The sequence below is a fragment of the Pantherophis guttatus genome, chromosome 6, assembly GCF_059756535.1.
Source record: "Pantherophis guttatus breed Tessera chromosome 6, ASM5975653v1, whole genome shotgun sequence".
In the NCBI taxonomy this organism is placed as follows: Eukaryota; Metazoa; Chordata; class Lepidosauria; order Squamata; family Colubridae; genus Pantherophis; species Pantherophis guttatus.
This window is the reverse complement of record NC_142068.1, coordinates 42166197-42180300: the sequence shown is the minus strand read 5'-3', so window position 1 is coordinate 42180300 and position 14104 is coordinate 42166197. Positions and strand designations below refer to the sequence as shown.

General features: G+C 35.7%; 1 protein-coding gene across 10 annotated transcripts in view; it reads right to left on the bottom strand.

Annotated features, from left to right (window-relative positions):
* ARMC8 (armadillo repeat containing 8) overlaps positions 1-14104 on the bottom strand; it is a 53403-nt gene that overhangs the window by 24732 nt on the left and 14567 nt on the right. For 6 of the 10 annotated variants that reach the window (XM_034439679.2, XM_087872169.1, XM_087872166.1 and 3 more), the window contains exon 3: positions 13472-13543. The exons of the other annotated variants lie outside the window; for them this stretch is intronic. In XM_034439679.2, the coding sequence (XP_034295570.2) occupies positions 13472-13543 (72 nt within the window). The remainder of the gene's footprint in view (positions 1-13471; positions 13544-14104) is intronic. 10 annotated transcript variants of the gene reach the window in all.

Genomic DNA, 14104 nt, shown 5'->3' with positions numbered 1-14104 from the left:
GCACTTTCAGCATGTTGTGTTATACTCAAAAGTGAAGAATTAGTTACCTTATCTCCATGTTATTAAAAACGTATGTTAAAAATAAACATGTCCAGCTCTAAGAGTTCCACATACATCAAAAACATTTTTAATGCAATAATGCAAATTTCCTAATATTATTTTTTAAAAAATCTTTATTGCTTCAGCTTTCATAAATTTGGCTTATACAAAAGGTGGTTACAGTAGAGGAAAAAGCATTCGTTAAATGAACGCATTATATAAGGAAAAAGAGCTGGATGTGTTTATTTTAAACGTAATGTTTAATCCCTATGGGGGCAATTTTGAACAAGAAGCAACCAACTGTGGAAAGCTATGTTAGCAACACAAATGAGGCAATATCAGCTTCAATTCATTTGTGGGCTGAACTCCTACATATACAAACTCTAATGGAAGTCTGTAAAATACTTTCCCGAGCATTAATTTTCATGCATGAAGAAAAAATCTTGAGCATAGACCGGCTCTCTTTTATAAGGTTTTTTACTGAAATAATTCCCTTTATTTATTTTCTCTCTCTCAATTTCTTACCTACACACTATGCTGCAGAAATAATGAGCAGTTTTCTTTTTTTAGTTTTATCATGGGTTATTCAAGTTATTATGGAGCTTGTGAACCTACCTGATTTTTTTACATGAATTCAGAACAATATTCTGTGCTTCTTATTCTGTAAACTCTCCACATATATTTATTCTCTTATCTGATTGATTGGAACCACTAAGTAATGCATTTTTAAGTGCTACTACAGATCGTTTTCAATTTACCCATGTTTGTTTAACAACAGTTTGAAGTTACGACAGTCTTGAAAAAAGTGCTTTACGACTTTTACTCACACTTATGACCACTGCATCACACTTCCATAGTTACATGATTGCAATTAAGGCGCAATCAGGTAAATCAGGTTTAGATTGGTTGCAGCACCCTGCACTTACGTGATCACAATTTGCTAGCCTTTTTGCTGGTTTCTGACAAGAAACTCCAAAATTGTCAGTTATTAAGCAAAGAGATCAGTTATTAAGCAGGTGATGCAGGGAGGGTGGCAGAGGCCCTGGAGTGTCCAGCACAGATTGCATACAAGTTGAGGTAGGATGCTGCCGTACAAAAGAAAGCTGCAACTGCTCCCAGAAGCCTCAGCTGCCCCACCTGGCCTAGCAGCACTAATGTCGGCAGGGGCACTACAATCCTCCCATTCACTTATGTCCCCCAGATTTATGCCCTTTTGGTGACTCAACACCATGGCAGCTGTTGGAGGCAATAGGAGACTTGGGGCTGAAGTAGAGGCCCAGGAACTCTAGCAGTGTCATCCAGCTGCCACAGCCCCAAGGTCTGTAATTCAGGCGCAGTGTCATCGCCATTGCCACTGAGAAATGCTCGTCAAGCTGCACACTGTTGGCCTTTGCTATCTCATACTATTCTCAAGCCACAAATCCTATTCCTTCTCCAAGCTACACATACCATTCTTATGATCCTTTGAAAAGGCTCTGGTTTTCTCCAGGTCTCGCAAGAAATATCTCCTTCTCCTATCTGGAGAAGGAATGGTGCACACAATTTGGAGAATGAAGACTTTCAAAGGACCATGAAAATGGGGCTCCTGCTATTCTCCAAATAGCATTCCCATTCTCATGAGACCTTGGGAAGACCAGAAGCTTTTTGAAGGATCATTAGATCCTTCTAATTAGATCCCCATGGCTTGGGGAAGGAATGGGATGTATGGCTTGAAGAACAGTGTGAGGCAGTAAAGGCCTGTGATATGGAGTTTCAAGTAGAATTTCTCAATGACAGTGGTGTTGGGACTGGGGCAGGCGACATGTGAATTGGGGGACTGGAAAGTGCAGTGTGAGTCTACAGGGAGGCCTGGGAAGAAGAGTGTGCAAGTATAAGGAGGCCGGGAAAGGATGGCACTGATGAGGGCATGAGTGTGAGTGCAGAGAGAAAGTGTATGCAAATGTAGGAAAGCCCAGGGAAGGAGGGCACTGGTTGATGCATGCATGTTTGTGAATGCTTGGAGGCTTAGGAAAGACACTGATGGGTACATGCCATGCATATGTGTGAATGCAGGGAGATCCAAGGAAGAAGGGCTCTGGTGGGAACATGCATCTGTGTGAGGTGGGAAAGGAGATGCCTAAGAGCTGAGGTGGCGCAGCGGTTAGAGTGCAGTACTGACTGCTAGCTGCAGTTCGGAAGTTCAGATCTCACTGGCTCAAGGTTGACTCAGCCTTCCATTCTTCCGAGGTGGGTAAAATGAGGACCCAGATTGTTGGGGGCAATATGCTGACTCTGTAAACCGCTTAGAGAGGGCTGTAAAAGCACTATGAAGTGGTATATAAATCTAAGTGCTATTGCTATGCTGTGAGTGTGTTATCAATGAAGGGGAGAAGGCACAGCATGTACATGGCATGAGAGTGAAGGGGGGAAGGCACAGCATGTACACATAAAGGAAGTGCCCCTGAGGTATAATGGAATATGTGAAGAGGAGATGGTAATTAGAAAACTAACAAGAGTAGCAACAGCCTCCAGTGGCTTAACAACTAGAGAAAGAAATTTAAGGACCCACCTAAATGGATCAAGCAGTTAAAAGTGACAATGGGAAGTTTATGCCTTCAGACTTGCAAGATTCTGTTGTAGCCTCACAATAAAGTTGAATTAATTCATCTAGTGCTGTTTCCTGTTGGGTTTATCTGTGAAGGCTGATAGGAGACGGGGGAGACATACCCAAGAGCCTGATTTACAACCTTCTATGCCAGTTTCACATAAGCAGTCAATGGGAAGCCAGTGTCAGGCCCAGCCCCCAAAAGGTGTAAAACAACCTTATCAAAGTTAAGTTCTTTATTTGCATATACTGTATAGACAGAATCTTGCCAGACTAAAGCTGTACTAGCTTAACCTAATGGACATACCCTGGGAGATTCTGACTATCATAAATTTCTTCCTCCTCCAATGATCCAGCTCTAGACTATGCTGTCTCATGTTGCCCCCTCCTTGGAATGCGCTCCCTCCTTGCTGGAAACTGCTGTGTTACTGTAATCCATCATAGCCAGAAGAGAAGGTCAACGGCAATCACATGACTGCAGAATATTACAATCCGTCGAAATTGGGAGATGGTTGCCAAGGACCCAAATTGTCACGTGATTATAGGGCAGCTACAACAGCCAGATTGTTAAGGACCGATGAAAAGACCCTTCATTCAGCTTTTTCGTATCTTCAAATGGTTGCTGAAAGAATGATTATAATTCGAAGACTACTATTATCTTATGAAAAGGCTGAGAACTGTTCATTCTAATTAATTGAGTCTTAGATCTTTGAATTCTATGAATGGTTTAACTATATAATTACCAAACTTTTCTATCTACAGATAGAAAAAATTAACTATTATAGTATTTATTGTATTTATTTTTCCCTTCTCTATTTTCAAGATTCTAAGCTATCTAAATAGTCATTAATCTTTATATTACATAAACAATATGTACTGAAATAAAAAAATATTTTAATGATAGTTTAAAATTTAGAATAGAGACGCTACCTTTCTCTTTGAAAGCTTATGGTAAGCAAACAAACAAACAAATATATTTGCTTATCAATAGGCTTTACGCCAGAGGCCAATTCCATACATATCAGTTTTTTCATGTCATTATTTTACAAGATTAAAAGCTTTTAAACTGAACTGCTATTTCCAAAGGTGAATAAAAATCAATGATTTTTTTAAAAAAATCAAAAAAATCAGATTTCTTTTATTTAAATCGGATTTTTTTGATTTTTATCGAATTTATTTTAATAAAAAACTTTTGGGGTAAAAATCTATCGTAAAATAGTTTTCTATTTAAGATACATAAATAATTTAGTTTATTCAGCATGAAATGGAGCTTAGTTATGTAGCATGAGGCTGTATATTCTACAACACTGGGACTATCAGTGAGTCAACAGTGGGTCAAAGGAGTAGCAGAGATGACAGTTGCTCTTTAAAAATTATGATTTAAATCGAGTTGATTTAAATCAAGCCTTTTCACTAGTGATTTAAATCAACTCGATTTAAATCAAATCCACCCTGCTATTTCCCAAAGGACAATTACAGAAAACATTGAATCCATCTTTCCCACCATTTGCCGGAGCTAGTTAAGTGGTGGAAATGTATATAATATTTTTTAAATGAATGCACTCTTTTTCTTTTTTCATAAAAAGCCTTTTTTTCTCTTATGTTTTTCTTTTGCCTGAACCTGGTTTGAACTTTTTTCTGACTACAACAATGACACAAGGACCCATGAGCACCTTCACTACAGAAGGAGGAAGCATCCTAATCTTGTTGAGCTCCTTTTGTATTCTACTTCACAAATATGCTCATGTATTCTTTTGTTTTGCTTTGCTTTATCTTTTGTTTTCTGCTTGGTTCAACAGAAGCAACATAGAGTAAGGGCAAGTCAGCTAAGCGCATATAACAAGAATAGGAATAGTTTGTGTACATCCTTAGTAGCTACTTTAACTACTGTAGGAACTTTTTTTGCCTCAATGAGATGAACTGTATAAAACCTATGGATAGACTTCAAAAATATAACATATCCTTTATCAGAACTCTAAAGTTTATAACTGGGAACAAAGTGTGAAACAATAAGGAAATAGCACAATGCTGAATTATACAGGTAATCTTCAATTTACGGCGTGTCACTTAGTGATCATTTGCTGTTATGGCAGACCCAAAGTACTTCTCACACTTGGTGGGGGAGTGTTACATGCCTACACTTTGGGCACTCAGCAACATGGCCATATTTACGACCATTTGCAGAGTCCCATAGTTACACAATTGCATTGTATGAGTTTTGCTGAAAATCAGCAGTTGCTTCCAGTTTTCAGCAAACCCACATCCATAGCAAACCACTAGCTTACTTAATGACCAATCATTAATGACAATTAATGATCACATAATCTAGGACATTTAATCCTTATACTGTCTCTTCCCTCATGTTTTTGATATCCCATAAATAAAATATTTGTGATTATGCAACTACAGTTTTTCATTACGTCTAAACTAGAAAAAAAGAACTTTTTGGATGATGCAGGCTCCATTATGGTCTAACTTGACGACTACATGTATCTAACTCAACAGCCGTACATTGGGGATTACCTGTATATATCATTATCACCTCCGTGCCTTCCGCCGTGCCCTTAAAACTTACCTTTTCCAACAAGCCGGGCTGGCCTGACAAATCCTTTAAATGATTTTAAATTTGTTTGTCTTTTTAAATTTTGGGCCAAATTGAGATATTTCCTTTTAATCTGTTCTTAATGTATTTATTATGTGTTTTTATTTGGCTGTACACCGTCCTGAGTCCCTAGGGAGAAGGGCGGTATATAAATTTGAAGTAAATAAATAAATCAATAAATTATAAATCTACATTAGACTAAAACTTAAGGATTCTTAAAAGCAAACTTTAGAATGATAACTGTTTTATTGTTGCTAAGAAACATCTGCAGATAGCCTGCAAATCATTCAGGAATCTATCATTCCTCATCCCTACTTTATTCCATGAAAGTTTATGCCACAATAAATATACTCAATTCCTTCTATGGATATAAAGGACTATTAAGGGTGATTAATAGAATTTTTTTTAATTATATAATCAAAAATTATCTAAGATAATACTATTATAATACATATATTGTGTATTTGTTGTACATTGGTAACATTTTTTGGCATTATCATATACTGTAGTCTTATTAATTTAAAAGATATATAGCTATATTGACTGGATTCAGAAAGACCCTTAATTTTCTTCATTATTGGTTTTTGAAATTATTACCAATAGTTACACATAATAATCGGTATTTCATTGCCTATGCACAACACTCCCACAGTCAAAGTATACATTCATATGCATTCAATTCTTAAAGCAAGAAAACACCTAGAGCCCAATGAATGCTGAGAATGCTCAGTGTCTAAGAAGTACTAACAGGTTTGGGAAAGAGGACAGATCATATGGGAGGAAGAATGGAATGTTAACAGTTCTATAGGAGAGAAACAGAATAGGTAATTCTGTCATACCACTATTTTTCATTTTATCAATCATATAATCTAGGATGTTTAATCCTTGTGCTGTCTTTTCTCTTATGTTTTTGGTATCTCATAAAAATTTTTTGATTAGCTAACTATGGTTTTTCATTACATCTAAATTAGAAAATAACTTTTTGGATTGGAATAACTAAACCTATGCACTCAGGTAGGTTGAGTTTAAAACTGATTTCAAATCCTAAATTGTCCTGATTTTAATAAAATTGGGTGTTTTCCAAATATTCTGGACTTCAATAATCCCTAACATCTGCCCATGCTGAATGAACCTTATGAAAGGTGTAATCCAAAACAGGTAGAATGCAAATAGTGATTGCCTACATCTATTGAGTATCAATATCCATTTATCAGTAGCTAGGAAACTTCCAACTGTTACATGCCAAATAGGGAGGAAGAAAGGGGCATGAAGGCAAAACACATAGAAATCGTGTGTATGTGTGTGTTCATAATAATTGAAATGGATCATTCTGTTCTCCTGTACCATACAAACTCAGATTCATACTGTGACTCCTACTTCTGTTCAATATATGTAACATTTGGTTGTTGTATTCTTTCTCAAGATCATGTTCCTTAGCATAGTAGAATAAAATAAACATTTCACTTCTATTGTTTTCAATTTTAACAGTTCCATTTTCTTAAAATAAGCAATCAGAACTCACATCAAACTATTGCATAAAAATTCAAATTAGAACACAGCATTGCATCAACAATTGAGATGCCAAGGTCTGATACCATTCATTATTTATTTATTATTTCAATTTATATAACTGTTTATTTTCTCAGCTATATAACCAGAAAAAAATCAGCCAAGAAAATGGCAGGATGTTTTTTAATGATAATTTGGACAAGGATAAGAGTCGAAACCAAATATGCTGAACTTTGCGCCATTAAGTTTATTATCTTGTGAGGTTGATTGACTTCAAAGAGATAAACCCTGAAACTATAAATCGTTTTCCCAAACACCATCACTCTGCTAAACAAATAATTCCCTCAACACTGTCAAACTAGTTAGTAAGTCTGCATTACTATTAATCTTCTCATTGTTCCTATCACCCATCTCATCCCACTTATGACTGTATGACTGTAACCTTGTTGCTGGTATCCTTACGATTTATATTGATTGTTTCCTAATATGATTTGATTGCTTATCTGTTCCCTATGACTATCAGTAAGTGTTTCTTGACGAATATATCTTTTCTTTTATGTACATTGAGAGCATATGCACCAAGAGAAATTCCTTGTGTGTCCAATCACACTTGGCCAATAAAGTGTTCTGTTCTGTTCTGTTCTGTTCTGTTCTGTTCTGTTCTGTTCTGTTCTGTTCTGTTCTATTCTATTCTATTCTATTCTATTCTATTCTATTCTATTCTATTAAGTAAAACTGTCTAAGATGAACTAATACAACATCTTTTTGGTTCACGTAGACATAAGTGTAAATTTTTTCAAAATCCAAGAATAAGCAATCATTGCTGGGGAAAAAAAAGACTAAAAAGGTAAAGGTAAAGGTTCCCCTCACATATATATACTAGTCGTTCCCAACTCTAGGGGACGGTGCTCATCTCCGTTTCAAAGCTGAAGAGCCAGTGCTGTCTAAAGACATCTCCGTGGTCATGTGGCTGGCATGACTAAACGCCAGAGGAGCACGGAACGCTGTTACCTTCCCACCAAAGGTGGTCCCTATTTTTCTACTTGCATATTTTACGCGATTTCAAACTGCTAGGTTGGCAGAAGCTGGGACAAGTAATGGGAACTCACCCCGTTACACGGCACTAGGGATTTGAACTGCTGAACTGCCAATCTTTCAATCGACAAGCTCAGCGTCTTAGCCACTGAGTCCCTTAATACACACACACACACACACACACACACACATACTTCTTTAAAGAAAATAATTAAATAAGCATATCAGCAATTTCTGCCAATTCTATGCAGCAGAGTTTAATAAACATATTGACCAGAAAGATACATCAGAGAAGATGAATTAAACTATATTTTCCCAGTTGCTAAAGGATACCTTTGACAATATTTTTCCCTATACTATAATTTAGGTACTTGCCAGGTGTTCAAACACCTCCGAATGCTAAGAAAGAACAAGCATAACAGGATACACTTAATGAAATAAATATTTCATTTGTCATTCTAATCATAGTTTTTTATGAACATCAAAGTCTTATTTACATAAAGCACTGTGGATTGGAGCATCACCATTACCCACTCTGGAATCACCGGAACCACCAAACAATACTTCTTCCTATTTCCAATTATTGTATACTGAAGCGAAAATACTCTAATCCTCAAGATGCTTTCTTTATTTCATTTAAATATTTAGGTAAGGGTATCCGCATAATAATAATGTCATAGAATTTCTCTACCAGCTAATACATAAAAGTACTGGACAACTAAGGAAGGAGTCAAACCAACTGCAACAGAGACAACTGAACTACAGATGATCAATTAATAAAACATTCACTGAATTTGACCAATACCGTTTTATGCCTTCTATTTTTCTAGATTTTTTCAGCTGAAAAGTATCTGAGAAAAGGCATAGCTTTTAATGATAATCAGGAATTAACATTTTTGAGATCATTTTTTTAAGCTCCTCAGGGACATGCCCTTACTCACAATTTCATATTGGATAAAAGATGCCAAACTATGCAAAACCTGACATTATGTTTCTAGCAAAATGAAGAAAAGGATTGTGTACAGTTGAAGGGAAAAAATGTAAACTTTAGCCATCCTTTTGGGAATTATACATGCTATAAACCATTATCTGAACAAATGGCTAGATAGTAAGTGTTTGGTCATGACTTCTGTTTCCTTTAAATACTACTTCTCCTCCTCAGTTCCTGAGTTACAATTTGGGAAGTTTTTAAACAAAATATAATTAGCATGTCAAGTCTTTTGCTCTAGCATCTACTATTGACAAACATCATTTGCGCCTAATAAATGAGGTAAGGCAAATGAACACATCACTGTAGGTTATATTCACAACTTAACCTTGCAGCACACTTGAAGAATTTAGCTTTTTGTAATGTGAACAGAGTCACGGTAGCACAGCTCAGGATTCATCCACAAAATTTGTTAAGGACATGTCCTTACAACAGTCTCCATCTTGTGCAAGCCTGCTGCTGAAGCAGGCTGGATCAATGTTATGTTACATAAAAGAAAAGTGGTATTTTCCACTGGAAAATACAATGCAATGCACACTGTGAAAATATTGTGATTCAGATGGCAAGAAAGACTCAAGAAATTTGATAACGTGCAGAATTCCAAATACCATACTCCTCTCCCATCCAAATGCAAGGCTCTATGCCTCCATGGCCATTTCAATTGAAACCTCCCCAGCAAACAAAGTTGTATGTGTGTTTTAAGGCTTAGGGAGAAATATCAAACTTCTTGAAGTAGCTATTCCTAGCAGTAACACCTGCTTTGCATTCCTTGTCCTCCCACAAACCCGCCTCTCTTCTCCAGTTATAGTGGCTAAATTTTTCTTCTCTTCTCCAAGTATGGAGGCTTGCTAGAGAGGAGAAAAAGCAGCTATGCCTTCCATTTTCTCATAACATCAAGCAGAGATTCTCTTCTGCCCTTTGTTGTTTTTCTTCAACAATAGGAAGGAAACACTTTACTGATGATGTCAGGAAAAGTGGGATATTTCAATTTTTGGTTATTATAATTGACAATTGGTTCAGCTTATTGCTTTTGGTACCCCCTACAAAGGTAGATATATTTCAGCTTCCAAAAATTAGATTCACCCTGACTCTACTGATTTCTTGTAAGGCCTTAAAGACTTGCAACTGGGCTTGGGGATCGAGGTGTGTGGTTAAATCCATACAATGGTTACGTTGATTGTTATTGACAGTTCTTGTTATATCTTGGCTACTGACTGTGTTGTTGAATACTTTTTTGCCTCATTTATATATATTTTTTGTATTATGTTTTTATATAGTTTTAATTATTGTGCCTTCCCAGAAGCATATATTTGAGATAGGTGCTATACAAATTGAAACAATGGATGGATGGATGGATGAATACCAGATTAAGAATTATGTGTGAACATGGAACAAGGTATTGAAGGACACATGAAGAATATTGCAGGTGGATTTCAGCATGAACGAAGGACCCTTTCTTTTTTTTAAAATTATTAAATACAGATACTACGGAAGGGTACAGGATACGGTGAAGCATGTTGTCAGGGGTTTTAGGGATTCTTTTTGTTCCCCTGAAGAATGACTATATATGGGCTATGATAGCTCCTTGGCACTTGGGAAATTATACTGTTTTTTCTATTTAAATCTTGTTAGTGTTTTGGAGGTTTGTAAGGCATGATTACAGTGGCATATAAGCCTGATAAAATATGTAAGCACAACCCCATTCAAGTCTATGTAGAAGAAAGTACTACTGAGTTTGATTGTTTTCCTCAAACCATTACCAAGGATTGTTTTACTCCTTGGTAAAAATGCATTTATACAGCAGAAGAGCTTTGATATTTTATAAATGTCAAGGATAGCTAAACTTTGAGGACATTTTTGTCTACAACTACATCATCATCATTCATCTGTATAGTATAAAAAAATTAAAAAGTTGATTTATTTACGTGATTTCAGTATCTTCCTCATGACCGCAAAACAAGTTTACTTTAGTAATGGAAATAAAGCATATTTTGGGAAAAAATAATCATTAACATCTTCCTATATTGTTTATCAAAAGGACTATGTTGCACATTAACTAAGTTTTACCAAGATACTTGATTACCTTATCAGCAACATAGTTTATATATAAGTTACATTTCTATATAACTATTGTCTCAGTCAAAAATAATTCCTTGTACTATACTATTGTAACAAACTGTTGCTCAGCTTGAACTCCAGCACTATTACTTTCATATATTTTTTTTCAAATATGAGAGGAGATTAGATATTCTCATTCGCAATAACTAGCTTTTGGCTCTGTATGCAATTTCATTTTCAGTACTAAAACCAATTTTTTGTCCACTGTTATCTTCATGCTAAATTAACTGGACATACATATCCTACTGGAGAGAGCACTGATTTTTTACATTACATGCATTTATATCCTATCTTGCCTCCTGTTTTCTTAAAATCTTTTGCTTTTATAACTCTAATTCCCATTTATTTTTTAAATGCTTGGAAGTACTGTTTTAGTGTTACATTTGTATCACACTAAATAGTTATACTAATTTGACTGATAGAAGGCTTTGTTTAGATTTATGTTTCACCTTTCTAATCAATCAAGAATCAAGGGGGCCCTGGCCTGAAGACACTGCATAAATGTAATGGTCATCTTATCTAGGAATTACTAGCTAAAAGAATAAAGCATTCAGGTAAGTAGCCCTATCATTACTCTGCTTATGAAAATGTTAAAATCTGACAAAGCAGATTTTAAACAAAAGCCAATTAGACCATTTTTAAAAAGTTTTCAGAGTTTATGAGGCAGTTTATGTAAGTTTAAGATCTTAACCCTATTTTAAGGCTCAAATAATTATATTATTTCTTCTCAAAAATCAGAATAAAATTGCATTTCTGTGGCATGAGCAAAGATAAGTACTAGATAGTGGACAAAAAAAATGATTCGACAGCTACATCTGGTCTGTGGATTATCTGGGACCATAAAGTATGTCAAACCACATAACCTAAATCTCAGAATAGTGTTGTTTTGCCTTCGGGCTCTATGAACACTAGAGGTAACAGTTGAAGAGCACATTATGAGTAAACCAGGTCTATTATATACTTTAGTTATAATTATTAATGCTGACATTTTAATTCTGCTGACAAAAGCAAAAAACATATTGGTACAAATGGAGGGGAAAAAGCCCATGTTACAGGTAGCACTCAAGTTGTGACAGCAATTGGGACCAGAATTTCCCAATGTCAAGAAATGTGGCCATAAAGCATGACATCACATAACTACATTGCTTAGTGATAGCAATTCCAACAGCCCTAGTTGCTGTTGTAACCCTAGGAACACAAAGTCTTTAAGCAACAACCTCAAGAGAAGAGGCGTGAGTCCCAGGCAAGTAAGCCAACAGCTGAGTGCTGTGGATGAGAATTCGGGGGGGAAGGGGAGGGCTGCTGGCAGCTTCCATGGGCAGGTGCCACGGCCATGCATGAAGGAGTGCAGGTAGCTGGGTTAGTACTATGGAGTATAGGTGGCTATGCGAGTGTTTTGGGTGGGCAAAAGAGCAGTGGGGCAACTTGTGAACCTCCCATCTACTTCACTATTGATTTTCTTTGTGGAAAGATGGCAGGGAAGATGTAAAAGCTGGTCATGTAACCACAGGGAAACTGCAATTGCAGAAACTTCCAGGACCTTTCATAAGTCCCCTTAGTTTAGTGCCATCGTAACCAGTGAATGGTCACTAAATTAGTGTTCAAAACACAAGGGCTACCTGTGATGGAAATAGTCAAGAACTTTATGTTAGTAGTTAATAGTGAGATCCAGTGTCATCTAGTGATTAAAGCACCAGAATAAAAACCAGAGAAGTTTGAGTTTTAGTTCTGCCTTACATATGAAATCCAGCTGGGTAACTTTTGGCTGGGGGGGATCGGAGGGAGATCAAGTTCTACTGGTTGATTTTGGAGTGCTTTCCAGTAGATCAACAAATAATTCAGAAGCCCGTTGTTTTAACAAAAGGAACTAAAGGCTTCTTCCATCAAAAAAGTTAAGGTCAAAAACAGCAATAGGATGAAAGTATTATAAAAATGGAATTGGAAGTGCTTTTACTTATGGAGATGCAGGATACAAATAAAAAAATAAGAATGGTGTTGAAGAATATGAGTCTTGTTAATGATCACAAGATTATTGATTTTCAAATACCTTTATGGCAATAGGTCCTAGGAATATATAAAAAATGATGTAGATCCACAAATTTACATGAAACAATGATACTTTATTTTTACTACTGATATGAGAAACTTGGTAACAGTATGTTAGACACTAAACAAATTGTAGAAATTTGCTACAGAAGATTATTAATTAGAAGGCCGGGAAGTTAACTTCACAATTTAAAAAAGAAGAGTAAAGTGTTTCTTTTCTTTTCTTTTTAATTAAAAGTATTTTTCTCCCAAATTCTTATATGAAATCTTCATGCAGTAAGACATGGAAGAAACAGGTTTAGGCATTTATTTTAGAAGTTTTATTAAGCAGTGACTTTTTAACTATTTTCATAGCTTTGAAACAGACATTCTTTCCAAATTTTTTAGCACAGATGTATCCATATAAACAATTTTTATAGCAAAGAATCAGATATACTAATCTCAGCTATAGAAAAAATATAGAGTCAGCGACAGTCAGGAAATTAAGTGTCCTTAATGGCTTAATGAGACTGCTGTGAATCAGTGAAAATGAGAGTAGCAGAGGACATACCTTGGAACTGCTCCCAAAACAATCAAGTTGGCTTTTTGTTTGTTGTTTCCAATTACAGCATTTTTCATATCTCTGTAAATCCAGAAAGAGAAAAACCCTAGTAAATTATGCTCAGTTTTGCAGAATGTAGCACCATTTAGTTGCTACATCTAAGCACTGAACAGGAAAAAATAACATCCCCATTATTAATATAAATATCCGACATTTCTCTAATACCAGCTATTCAAACAGCAGAAGTGTGCACTTGATCATTCATTATAAAGCCATCTGGCATATAAATCAGATAGCAGTATCAAAGTGTTAAATTAGGATGGAGTTAGAAGTAAAAATTTAAAAATTAAACATGAGAATCCCAATATGGCCAGTATTCCTACTTTACAGTGGCTGCATTTGAATATGAGGCTAAAAAGGAAGGCTAAGAATTGAATTTGGTTTACTATACATTGTCATATGTCATTATATTCAATTACAACATCTTCTGATGTTGCAATTTAGTCCTATTATATTGGCAACATCTGAGACACCTAAATTTTTATTCTTAGAGTAAGTTTTCCTAAATCTAAAATTAAATGTTTTATACAACTGAAAAGCTGTACCAAGACTGATATGGAGATATTTCAGGCAACTTTAAAT